Genomic DNA, 12,927 nt, shown 5'->3' with positions numbered 1-12,927 from the left:
ATTTCTGGACTTTAGGGTCTTTTTAGCATGTTTCAGACCCTAAAATCAGGAAAAAAACATGTTTCCAGAATGTCAGCAGCAGCCCCAGCACTCACTCACCTCCCTGGGCTCCAGTGCTGCAATTTTCCCTCTGTCCTCTGGGTGGCACTGTAACTCTGTAGTGAGATCACTGACAGCGATCTCACCATAGTTATTCAGAGCTTTGGAGGACAGGAAGGAGAATGGCTACCGATGTCTGGATCCCCCGGGAGGTGGGTAAATACACTGGCTGCACTCAATTGACTTTCATTGAGCCTCCGATGGCTAGCCCGAGCGTAGCTTGGGATTACTGCCAGGGAGGTTAATGCCCAACATCTACCTGTGTTTGAAGCACCCTGATTAGCTGAAATGAAATAAATGACTTTTAAACTGCTTTATCATGGAAGGTTTGCATTTTAAGCTCCTCTCTCCCCTTCCAGAAACTATCTACTAGCTTTGCTCCTAAATATCAGGTCAGAGGGAGGCACTGCTTGTTCACCTCTGAGTGTTATCTCTTGTCTAGGCAACCATGTCTGTCACCTATCTGTTGTCTGTTGAGCCTGGGACAAGTCCTTTGAGCTTACAGAAACCAGTCGGAATTCAGAAAACAGAATATTTTTTGAACTCTAAGTTCATGCATTTTAGACTTTGTGACACCAGTACAAAATACAGAATGTACATCTGTTTTAGTTAGTTTTATATAGACAAGACAAGACAAATAACATTTATATTGCGCTTTTCTCCTTGCGGACTCAAAGCGCCAGAGCAGAGCAGCAGCCACTAGGGCGCGCTCTATTGGCAGTAGCAGTGTAAGGGAGACTTGCCAAAGGTCTCCTACTGAATTAGTGCTGGCTTACTGAACAGGCAGAGCCGAGATTCGAACCCTGGTCTCCTGTGTCAGAGGCAGAGCCCTTAACCATTACACCATCAGCCTCTTATTTGCATTAGGCAGTGGTTGGATAGTATAAGGGTCCATTTCCACTATGGTGAATTTGCATGCATCAGCCGCATGGGAATTCTCATACACAATGTATTTCAATGGGCCTGTTACTATTGCATGCGAAATTTGCTTCTCCCCGCCGTCAATAAAAAAAGTTCACCTCTGGAACAATTTTCCACGCAGTTTAGGCGTTTACGCATTCATGCATCCACGTTTATGTGAAGAATTGAAAAGAAAAAACACTTACGCATGCAAATTTGCATGAATAAACCACATGCAAACGCACGAGAATTCGCATACGGATGCAAATCCGCAAGCGTCTTTTTCTATGTGGATTCGCCTTGGTATAGTGGAAATGGACCCTAACAGTTAAGGGCTCTACCTCTCACATAGTAGACCAGGGTTTGAATCTCAGCTCCTCCTATTCAGTAAGCCAGCACCTATTCAGTAAGGAGTTCTTGGTCGAGACTCCCTAACACTGCTACTGCCTACTGAGTGTCCTCAAGTGTCTGCCTCGCAAGCGCTTTGAGTCCAACAGGAGAAAAGTGCTACACAAATACTTTAATTATTATTATTATGTAGGGGAGGATGTAAAAGCGAGCTTAAATAACCCAGAATATTGGAAATTTTCCATTCAGGTAACTTCTCCTTGTCCCATACTGACTGTGGCTCCTGTTGCTCTCCCACCTCTCGCTCAGCATCCTCCAGGAAAGCTGGGACAATCCTCCGCTGCATTCTGTTTCCTCCAGTCCCGTCCGGAGCCCTTGACACACACTGTTGCCATTTTTCAGACTTGAAATTACAGGCTCTGTTTCAGAGACGCAAGCACTTGAAATTCTGAGCTTTATTCATGATCCCTATAAACAGCTGCCGCCAGGCTCTGCAGCTCCTTTATCTCCCGCCAGATACAATTGCTGCCTTTTCATCTGGCAAATAATACCTTCAATAAAAATGTTTATGACTGATAATGATCAGCGCAGTGTGGCACTCCAAACACTCAAGTGACAAGATGGGAAGCCTGCAAGATAACCTGGCGTCATTATTGTCAAATCTGTAACCGAGGAAACGGAAGAAGAGGTTGCCCAGAGGGCTTGCAATCTATTCTGAGGCTGGTGTCTGAAGTGGTTAAGAGATTTCAGGGTTTTTGCATGAATCACTGTATACCCTGCACACAGCTTTCCTCTGTGCCTATGAACAAACATCTGTTCATCTGCATTGTCTCTATCCTCTTCCATACTGATAGGATTTAACATGTAGTGGGTAACTGCAGAGACACATGGAGCTATTAGATTGCTCGGGATCATCAGTAGTTTAACTTTCCTGCAGTATGTTTAGAAAGGGGTATTAAAATAGTCATACTGTCGGTTATTTCAATGAGAGGGTGAGATATTTGCCTGCTTCCTGTTGGTCAATTAGGTCACTAGACAATGAGGAGCCAACAGCTAGGGGAATAGCACTGTCCATTGCAATGGTGCTGAATTATTGCCCCAAAAGCTTTTACAAATATGCTGATGATTTGTCTTGCTATGAGCAGTAATTGCTGGCGAGCTATAAAGTGGCCATCTATCACTGCTATAGAAAAGACCTGTTAGTAATGTGATCAGCAGTCCCACTATGCACTCTACAGATACCCCTTCTACCCTTCCAGTTAATATTCACATTGCTGGGTTTACTGCACTGAGTGCTGGCCATATTTTGCGTCTGTGTGAGGAAATCCTTAAAAGGTTATTTAAGGAAACTTACTAGAAGCCATGGCAACATTATACATTTCAATGTCCAAGATGAGGAAAATTCTTCTCTGATGTTTTTCATTGGTTTATAAGTACTGTATGCACAAAGCAGGAAATATAATGTATGGCTTGTCTTTTCATGCTTCGTTTCTCTGGGTTTGCTACAATGACACAATACGCAGGAAACAAGCAGCCTACACATCTGTAACGGTAGCCATACACAAAACCATTTTGTTGTCCAGTTAGACATTCTAATACTGTATACTGAAATGTCTAATTGATCATAAATTGAAGTACTTATAATTCGTAATTACAATCAAAACACTAAATCTCAATGTTGATTTTTGGTTGTTTGATTGGATCATGATAGCAGTTGTAATTACAACTGACAGTAAAATTGAATAGTGTAGGCCAGCTTAAAGCTATGCTTGTTTCACATATGCGCAGTTAGGAGCAATGACTCCCTTCACAGACCGGCAGCTTTCACAGTGAATTGTGCGGAGCTTCAGAGCAGTTATCAAGCTAAACACCACAACAAACACAGCTTGTTAAAATATTGGAAGTATACAGAAATTATTTTTTCTCTATATATTAATTGTTGATATACTTTAAAGCACATCCTTTTAAGAACATTTGAAGTGAGCAGACTATGGAGTCTGCAATATTCTTTTTTAGAGCAAACAAGGCTTTGTAGAGGTTTGCATAGGTTTGAACAGTAGTACGAATACAGAAAACAATTATACATTGCATCAAAGTACAATAGTTGTAATAGTCGTATAAACTGTGTGATGGGTATTGGTGAGTCAGCACATGACCAAGGCACCACAAAGCAGTATAGTTAGAGTATTACAAAGTTACATGTTGCATACAGGAAACAAAAAAAAGTAGACTATGGTGAGTTTTAATACACAATGCACAGGGGCAATAGCAATGTGAACAACTGCAAAGCTTACATAAATACTTACAGATGCTTAGCTGGGTTAGCATCCTGTCCACCTATCCCATATTAAATGCAATGTGTCATTGGAACCTCAATACTTGAAGATAATTTTTTTGTAGGGTAGACAAAGAATGCACATGTTTTATCCAACTAGCTTTAGTGGGGAGGAGGGAAATAGCTACTTGGTAGCAATTTTATTTCCAGCAGCATATAAAGCATGGACATAACAGTCGCCCCTGCAGCTCTGTCAGGGGGCTAAGGGGGCTTATCACTCTCCCTCTCCCCTTTATGCAGAGCAGCAGCCTAGAGTGCACGGACGCCCACCGCCACAGTTCCGCTCTTTCCGCTTCACTCTGCACCAGCATTACTCTGTAATGCTGGTGCATCAGGGCCTTTCAGAGGGAGGCTCCAGGACTGGCATGTAACAATACCTGCTAATCCCGCTGTACTATGCACCAGTTGCCATATAGGTCTCATCCACTAGAGACTTCTGTGAGCACCAGCGTTTAAGATTAGTTGGTATGTCCATACACTATACAATCTTGATTGTATGTACAATCAGTAAAATAAAGTTATCGATTTTGGGCTGGAAATCAAGGGTAATGCTGCCACCACTCTCTTGATTGATGAAATAGAGAAATCTCAAGAGCTTATTTCTAAAAGGAAGAAAACAATTAACTGCAACCTACTAGCCAAACGACAATTTATAAAAATCTGCATCTGCATTTCCCTGGCATGTGACAGGGCATGTGACAGGTTGGCACAAGTGATAGTAAAATTCTCTAAAATGACTACTACAGATGGCAACAAAGTGATGGTCACTTATATTAGCCTGTAACACCACTGTGAACAAAACCTAAAGCTGATTAATATGATATCAGCCAATTAAAGAGCTTAAACACAATCAGGAACAATATCCAAAACTGAGTGCCTGCATGGATCTAGGAAAACATTTGGTTCTGGATTGATCCTGTAACCTCACCATACAGTGTCTGAAAGGTGACAGATAGTTGTTCCCAGTTGATATTCACTAAAATGTCATCAGATTAATAGAAGAAAAGTGATAGGAATCTGTTAAGTCTGCCCCCATACTGTTCATGTTCTGTCTAGTGCACTTTAGAACCAAAATTCCACCTCTCGCCCAGCCTATCTGCAGATTAAAATCTTCCATCTCACCTGATTATTGTATTTCATGAAGTTAGCAAGCGCTCGTTGTTTTGTTTTCGTTTTGTTTCTTTTTTTGATGTTTTTTTTCTTTTGTGAAGAGGCCAACTTTATTGGCAGGTTTGATCAAAATGATAAATATGGTTATTAAGAATCAGAACAGGCATGCAGTATATGGTGTTACCTATCCTTTCTGGCATCTCAAAATCTTTAGTGTCCCCACGGCTGTATTACTATATGTACAGTAATAATGTAGTTAGAGAGTATATATTACAACAACATGAAAGCACCATAAACTGGTATTGTAGCAGCAGCTCAGTAAATGTAGAACTATTGTGGGATCTGAAATGTGTCTTTTAAGTTGTTTTGGAATTTTTTTTCAACCATCATTTCTAGAAAGGGTCAGATTGGCAATTCTGCTTTCCCTGACTTCCAGCTATTCACGAAATGGTCTTGTGACACCTCCTGATGAGTTTCACAAGCGGTAAGACATTCGCACGCCTGCGGCCTTTTCTTCCACAGAAGCGTGACATAAAAGTGGCATTCCCTTTAAAGCCATAAACTGACGTCCAGCCTGATACAGCCATTGTTTGGGTATCGATATTCCACTGGGGGATTTGTGCCCTCTCTACCTCCAACATCACCGCCTTCTTACTTTACTTTGATCACAGTTTGACATTTACAAACTACAAGCAGCACTGCTTGCTGAAAAAGAGGACGATTATTCGGGAGTCATGGGAGATTGTATAAGAAGTGGTCACTAGATCTTTGTTGGGAAAGTTAAAAAAAAAAAAAAAAAAAGTTTCAGAAACATCAGTGAGAGAAAACTACATGGAAACAAAGTAACCTAAGAACTAGTATTGCAAACGGGCACCCCTCCATGCAGTCTGAACGCGCAAGTATATATTATATATTGCAGTGTAGGAAAGAGTTTGCAGTGTAATAGTTTTAACCAGGAGCGTAGCTAGAATTTGCCAGGCCTTCCTGACCCCACCTCCCAAACAAGGTTTCAGAATTATCCTGTGTGCACATACCCTCCAGAAATGGCCTGTCTGCACCTATACCCCTCCCCCCCATTACACACACACACACACACCACCCATAGCTGCAGCCAGGAGCATAACTAGAATTTGCCAGGCTTCCCAGCAAAGCCCTCCCTCCTTCCCCCACCGATAAGTAGCTAGTGTGCCTCCTCCCCCCTGATTTAGCAGAGTAGTGGTAGCGGAGCGTGATACTTAACCTACTTCCAGTGGCAGGACGGGTCTCTGCATGTCACGTGACATGCATCAGGAGTTGCAAGAAGATAAGCTACACGGCACATGGCTACACTAAAGCTACATACACACGAGGCACGGATGTCTGCAGTTGCATGGAGACAAGCAACAGTTGAAAGTCTCCAGCAACGACAGTTGTATACAAGCGAAGATTGTATACACGTGGCAACAACCTGTCTGCAACATAGCGGAAACTGTTGCTCAGCAATTTCTGTCTCAGGTTCAATGAACTGTCGGACTCACAAGAGTTGCTAGAGACTAGCATACACACGACCGCACCGACTTGAGACTAGCGACGGTTCCTGCAACAGCTGTTACCGGCGATTGGCCAAGTCAATCACCTGGCGACAGCTCTAATTAGCAACAGTTCCTTGCGCTCGCCTTATACACACGGAGGACCTGCCGCCGCAACATGTGCACGCCATGTGTTTCCAGCAACAGTTGTAGCCCGTGTGTATGGGCCTTAAAGGGAAGAGGGAGAACCCTTCCTGCCGCTGAAAGTAAGTTAGATATCACCCTCTGTTGTCATTGCTCTGCACCTTACCACAGGCAGAAACCCTCTTAGCCCCCTTGGCCCCCCGCAATGTCACAGGGGCTATCGTTATGCCCCTGGTTGTGGCTAAAGCTGGGCTAATTGTCTTGCATGATTGGACATGTACGGCAGTGCATTAGGAATTATTATATGTAAACTAAGAAGATGGTTGTGGAAAGACTCAATAGCTTGAGATCAATTGGTCTTGTAAGTTTAGTACTTTTTAAGTGGCTTACAGGCATAAAACAATGGACTATGCAGGAAGTGGATATGTGCCTGGTTAGCTGCAGGCAGCAGGAAAATAAGTCTATTTGCAAGAAAAGTCATCCACAGTTTGACACAGGTGGTGAGAACCTACAGATATAAGGTCAGGAGACACTCATCTTTTGTCTTTTACACAAGCTTAAAATGTATCTCCTTCATGGAAATGAGACTGGCCAGCTTTTCCGAAGACATAACACCAAAAGTTGTTTAGGTGATACCTTTAATGACTAACTGTACAAAATTTCTGTGCAAGCTTTCGAAACATTAAGTACCTTCTTCAAGCATGTTTCAGAACTGGATCAGAACCATCACTACTGTATTTGTTTGGTCTGGTTCCAAGCGGCATCATTTTCTTTACAATTATTATTTTTCTCCTAACCCCAAAATCGTTAGCATCTTATTGGCCATGTCTAACCAGATCTACCTAGCTGGCTAGAATTTCCTTGCTTGCACATTGATCCACTGACAACCTTTGGGTTTCTTGCATGGTTTTCGTTGCACTCATCTTTGACTTACTTTTGTGTCACCAGAGAGTTTTCCAAGGAGCGAGAGAAGGCCAAGGCTCGGGGTGACTTCCAGAAGCTGAGGGAGAAACAGCAGCTGGAGGAAGACTTAAAGGGGTACCTAGATTGGATCACGCAGGCCGAAGACATAGACCCTGAGAATGAAGATGAGGACATCGATGAGGACAAGCCTCGTAACAGTGAGCGTTTCCTTCTATGTTTATCTTGCACCATAAACCTCAATGAAAATGGTAGTGGTTCTGTACATTCCCCTGTCCAGGGATAGCATAGTAGCATGTAGGGAGATGTGAAGACTACTAAACCTAGTTGCTCTAGAGATACAGGCTGCTGAAGTTTGGAAGGTGGAAGATCAACTTTTACCGAGAAGGGGAGATTGTACCAGAAAAGAGGCAAATTTTGCATTTCACTTCAGTATCCATGTCTTTGGAAATACTAATCATTTTTGATCTGTTTTTAACAGTTCTCCTATTATGTATTTTAGTTATTATATATCACATTACTTGGGCAGCACATTGGTGTAGTGAAAAGCACTCTTGCCTTGCAGTGCGTTCCACGCTTTGAATCCCAGTGAGAAGTTTGTATGTTATCCATGTGTCCCCTTTAATATATCCGTTGGAATTTACATTAGATATACCATGAAGCTTGATAAGAAGAGTCTCCATATACACTATACGTTCTTGCTAATATATAATTTTCCCTCGCCATGTTCTAGTAAACCCTCCGACCCAATATACTGTAAGTTACTATTTCCCTTCCATGTGCTAGCAAGCCTTCATATAATATAATAATAAAGCCTAATATAATATACTATTCCCTCTCCATGTCCAGTGTATAATAGTAACTATTTTTGCTCCATGCTTAAGCAATCCTCTAACCTAAACCAACCCACAATGTAAGAAACCTTTCCCCCTCTTTGAACTTCCACCTAACCCTAAAGCCAAAAGTTCCACAATAAAATCCATAAAGCCCCAAGATTCTCACCCAATGAAGAAGACCAGCATTAGAATCCATGGCACTGAGATCACTTAAAGCCTTCTGCATAAACTACCTGTTGGTGAAATGAACTGGGCTGAGATTGACAGCTATGCTGTCTCAAGACCTGATGCCTCAGAAAGATGAGAGCTGACATTTCTTACTTTGGTCCCAAGGTCATTTCATTGCAGTTTTGTTTAGCACTCCAATAAAGTGGAGTCATTGGATGGTGTGTGCACGTCAAAAATGTGTTAGACTGACCGGGCATTAACTTGGCACAGAGTACAACCGCTTTACCAAGTGCTGGAGTCATTCAGAGATGTAAAAAGTAAGCAGGTGATTCAGCCCGCTGCCCACCAAACTCCACCTGTAACCAGGGCTGGATTTTCCATAAGGCACTGTAGGCACGTGCCTACAGGCACCTTATGTGGGAGAGGCAGCCCCCCTCCTCAGATCACTAACCTCAGGAGCTTACAGTCTAATCCCTGCCTCATATCACTAACCTCAAGCACTTACACCCTAATCCTTGTCTCAGGTCACTAAGGATGATATGAGACTGTGATTAGAGTGTAAGATTCTAAGGGCAATTAGTGACATAAGGAAGGGATAAGAGTTCAGAATATTTTACTTGGGGGTGTGGCCTGTGTTCAGGGCTGGAGTTTAGTGTACACAAACGCCTGTGCCTACGGGCCTCTGAGTAAATCTGGTCCTGCCTGTACCTGAAGTATCAGTTTTAGAGTCAGCAGTAGAAAGCCTGCGGCACATTATTTGGAAGCATCGGACTTTAGTCTTGGATTCTTCCATTTGTGTCTGTGCTGTGATTTATGGCCTGACCTCTTCCTCCAATGACACTAAACGGATGACCTGCTTCACTCATTGATCTAAACATATCTCGCCTCTAATGAGCTGAGACGTTTTGTCCAAGGGAAGGAGGGCGAAAGTGAAACATGCGCCGCATGTGAATTCTCTCAGGCCTCATCTCCCGTTCTTTATTGACATCCTCTGGAGCGTAAAATAATTCTCCACTAAATTTAACAAGATTATGTGGAAAATCCATCCCTGGAAGGCGTCCTGCGTGGGCTCCTCCGAATGCCGGGGATACAGACACCGGCTCATCTCTGTCCACCAGACACTGGGCAATATATTAGCGTGTCCAAAATTAGGACTGGCTACAGTTCCCATAGCAACCTACCAATTCTAGCTGTGGTTTGACTTTCAGAGTGGGTTTAAAACTAAAAAGAAGATCCTGATTGGGTCAAATTTGGGACTCAAGTACGATAGTTTTTATTAACAATATTTTGGTAAATCAATAATATTAAAAACCCGATTATCTAAGGTTGAATTTATTCAAAAGCATCGGCACTCCATATCAAACCTTTACTGTCTCATCTGGGTCATATCAGACTTTAAAGGAAGCCTGAGATTGCGGGATAAAAAGATTTTATACTTACCCGGGGTTTCCTCCAGCCATATGAGCAAGGATGCGTCCCTCACCGTCCTCCCGGGTGCCTTCGTTCAGCCACAATCAGTCTCTGTAATCCTGCGAGAGGCTTGTCTGGGCAGGATAACTGGGACTGATAGCAGCTGAACGGAGGCCTCCGGGAGGACAGCGAGGGACGCATCCTTGCTCATGGGGTTGGAGGAAGCCTGGGTGAGTATAAAATCTTTTTATCTTGCAATCTCAGGTACACTTTAATGAGCTAAAAGGTTGGTGAATTAACGCTTGCGTGAAAACTCTTTTTAATAAATGAATGTAGGCCAGGTTTACTCGGTCGCTTGTGTTTTCTACCCAAAAGTACTTTGTAATTTAGCAACATGTTGTCTGTCCAGACTGTTCTGCAACTTATACCACAGCTTATTGACAGAATGATTCCACCCAGAAATGATATTCCATGTACAGGTGTAGACTTATGGAGGCAGGGGAGCATCCCAAATATCATTAAAGAACTCTGTCCAGAATTTCACCGGAAGTGAGTAACTGTTTCCCAAGAACCCTGAAATGAAAAAAAAAAAAGGAAGGAAGCTACAACTGGACATTTTTTCTGCTTGATCGCTTTTAGGCCTTGTTTTCACTGTGTTTGAGCCCAGTGGGAATTCAGCCCCATTGCACATACACAAAAAATACTGCCTATTGATTTAAATAGACTACGTCTGATTCACGTGTGGGATGGACGTGGCACTCCAGTGGAAACTGGGCCCGAGTGACTTTTTCAATTCTTAGGAGTGAATGAGATTTATTAGATTATGTATTTATTTATTTTTTATTTATTTATTTAGTTACTGTGTAGGAGGGATGGAACATCTAGAACAAGAAGTGGAGTCCAGTTGAAGCTACCATTTAACCACTTAATGACATGCTTACTTTTAAAAACATTCTGCTAGAGCCTCTTAATGGCTTCAGGATATTTTTATAAGTCAGACAGTGCTGCTGCCACTGTGCGCGTGCACGTGAACACTCCCACGGGTGCATGTGCGAGCGCACGCACGTGCATTCCTGTGCACGTGCATGTGAAAATAGTGGGGGAAAAAAACACCAAAGAAAAAATACACCTTTATTTCCAAATAATATATTGTCACCATACTTTGTACTAGGGACATAATTAAAATCTTGTGATAACCAGGACAAATAGGAAGATAAAATGTGTGGGTTTTATGCACAGTAGCAGTGTTTATATTAAAACTATAGGGGATGACATTGAAGAAATAGTGTATTTTTTCATTTTTCCTTGTATTTCCCTCTAAAATGCATAGAAAATAAAGTAATTACTGAAAACAAATATCAACCCCAAAAAGCCCAATTGGTGGTGAAAAAACAAGATATAGATCATTTCATTGTGATTAGTAGTGATAAAGCTATTGGCAAATGAAAGGGATGAGCACTAAAAGGTGTAAATCGCTCTTGTCCGTTAGAGTAAAAGCCGCCTTGGGGTGAAGTGGTTAATGTGCATAAATCACAAGCTAGATACGCAAGCGCATTAGCGGAAATGTATTTAACAAGGGAAATAAGAGGGAGTGTATCTGAAGTGTACATGTATAAACTAATTGCTAGTAAGATGAGAATAATTTCATATATTTCCTGGCAAGTGGTTCATACATTTACACCTTAGAAGTGCTCCCACCTATATTTCTATTGTTGAGTTAAGAAGTCCCGTGGCAATATCTGCTTGCCACAGTTCCTGGTTTTGTTGCCCCACACACTGATGACTGGACATTTGTATGTCCCACTCCCTCCTTAGATTTACTCTACTTGATACATCCTTAATCCTGCCAACCTATTAGTGAGTACAGCAGCTGGGGATGCGGAAACACAGAGATTCATTGCCAGAGTTTGCAAGAGATGCAGTAGAGGGAACAATGCTTACATTTTATATGGTCTTGAAAGGTATCAGGTATTTTTAGGGGTTCTTTTGTGGTTCTATTGGAGCTTTCCCTTCACTTTCTGTTCCTAGACTTCCATAAAGTTCTGCGGTTTTAATACAAACATTGTTTTTCCTGGGGACAGGAAATGAGGTACAGCAATAAAAACCAGACTGGGATTTTTAACTGTTCCCTACTCTATAAAGAATGCAGATGTTACTGTCTCTGTCACTCTTGGACAGAGCTGCTTGGGTGTATCAGAACTCCTGAAAAAAAAACTTGATAAGTTTGATCAGGTTATGGATTTGTAGGGCTGTGATTTGCTGGTCACCATCATATTTTTTGCATGTAGGCTAAAGCAGGAAGTGATCTGAGAATCATGCATCTTGATTTGTGCTACACACAAGCAGCTCCATTCTTAGAGAGATTTCTTCACTTCCTGACTGGAGAGGAAGTGGAGGAAATTCCTACAGTACCGTAACAAAAATTTAAATTAGGTTTTCACCCTTTACCAAATTTCCCGAAAATTCCCACATATATATTTTTATTGAATTAGGCAACCATTTTATTTGTTTCTTTTTCCTATGAAATGTTGTTGACATTGATTCTCTCTCACAGTGAGCATGCCAACCAGTGAGACAGAGTCTGTGAACACGGACAACGTAGGCAGCGGCGATGTGGAGGAAGAAGGCTGTGGGGTCCGGCTGGCGTGAGTTATGGATACTTTTATGTGTAACATACATAGGCCTCGATTCACTAAGATCATGCTGGAGATAATAAGGCAAGAGAAAACTTACCTCCACACTAAGAGAGTTATCTTATCTCTTCATTCCTTAAGTTACCTCCTCTGCAGTTAATTTACCTCCTCTGTAGTTATTTTCACACGCAGTTAATAAACAGCCTGTCTTAAACTGTGGAGTTATTTTAAGGATTGAAGAGTTAACTTAAAGACAGAAGAGTTAACTTTAGGTTTGCCTGAGGTAAAATGTTTCCTGAATACGACATGCTTCATCACCATGGTGACCACTCTAGAAATGTTATTAAAGACAGGAGATAAGCTTAGTGAATTGAGGCCATAGTTTGCATGTGATAGTCCATTCATTATACATTATCAGTCTGTCTCCATATTTCTTAACCCTTCTCTTTGTATTTGTTCTTGCCAGGGTATGTCCATTGGGGCTGGACTTGTCTGTCCATCACATGTTCAAACTG

At 42.0% G+C, this 12,927-nt stretch overlaps 1 protein-coding gene across 22 annotated transcripts in view; it reads left to right on the top strand.

Annotated features, from left to right (window-relative positions):
• The window catches only part of CACNA1C (calcium voltage-gated channel subunit alpha1 C), a 710,887-nt gene that overhangs the window by 494,622 nt on the left and 203,338 nt on the right, over positions 1-12,927 (top strand). For all 22 annotated transcript variants that reach the window (XM_068277205.1, XM_068277193.1, XM_068277198.1 and 19 more), the window contains 2 exons: positions 7,393-7,565; positions 12,334-12,424. In XM_068277205.1, coding sequence (XP_068133306.1) covers positions 7,393-7,565; positions 12,334-12,424 — 264 coding nt within the window. The remainder of the gene's footprint in view (positions 1-7,392; positions 7,566-12,333; positions 12,425-12,927) is intronic.

The sequence above is a fragment of the Hyperolius riggenbachi genome, chromosome 3 (genome assembly GCF_040937935.1).
Source record: "Hyperolius riggenbachi isolate aHypRig1 chromosome 3, aHypRig1.pri, whole genome shotgun sequence".
NCBI lineage: Eukaryota > Metazoa > Chordata > Amphibia > Anura > Hyperoliidae > Hyperolius > Hyperolius riggenbachi.
This window is presented reverse-complemented; position numbering and strand designations above follow the sequence as displayed.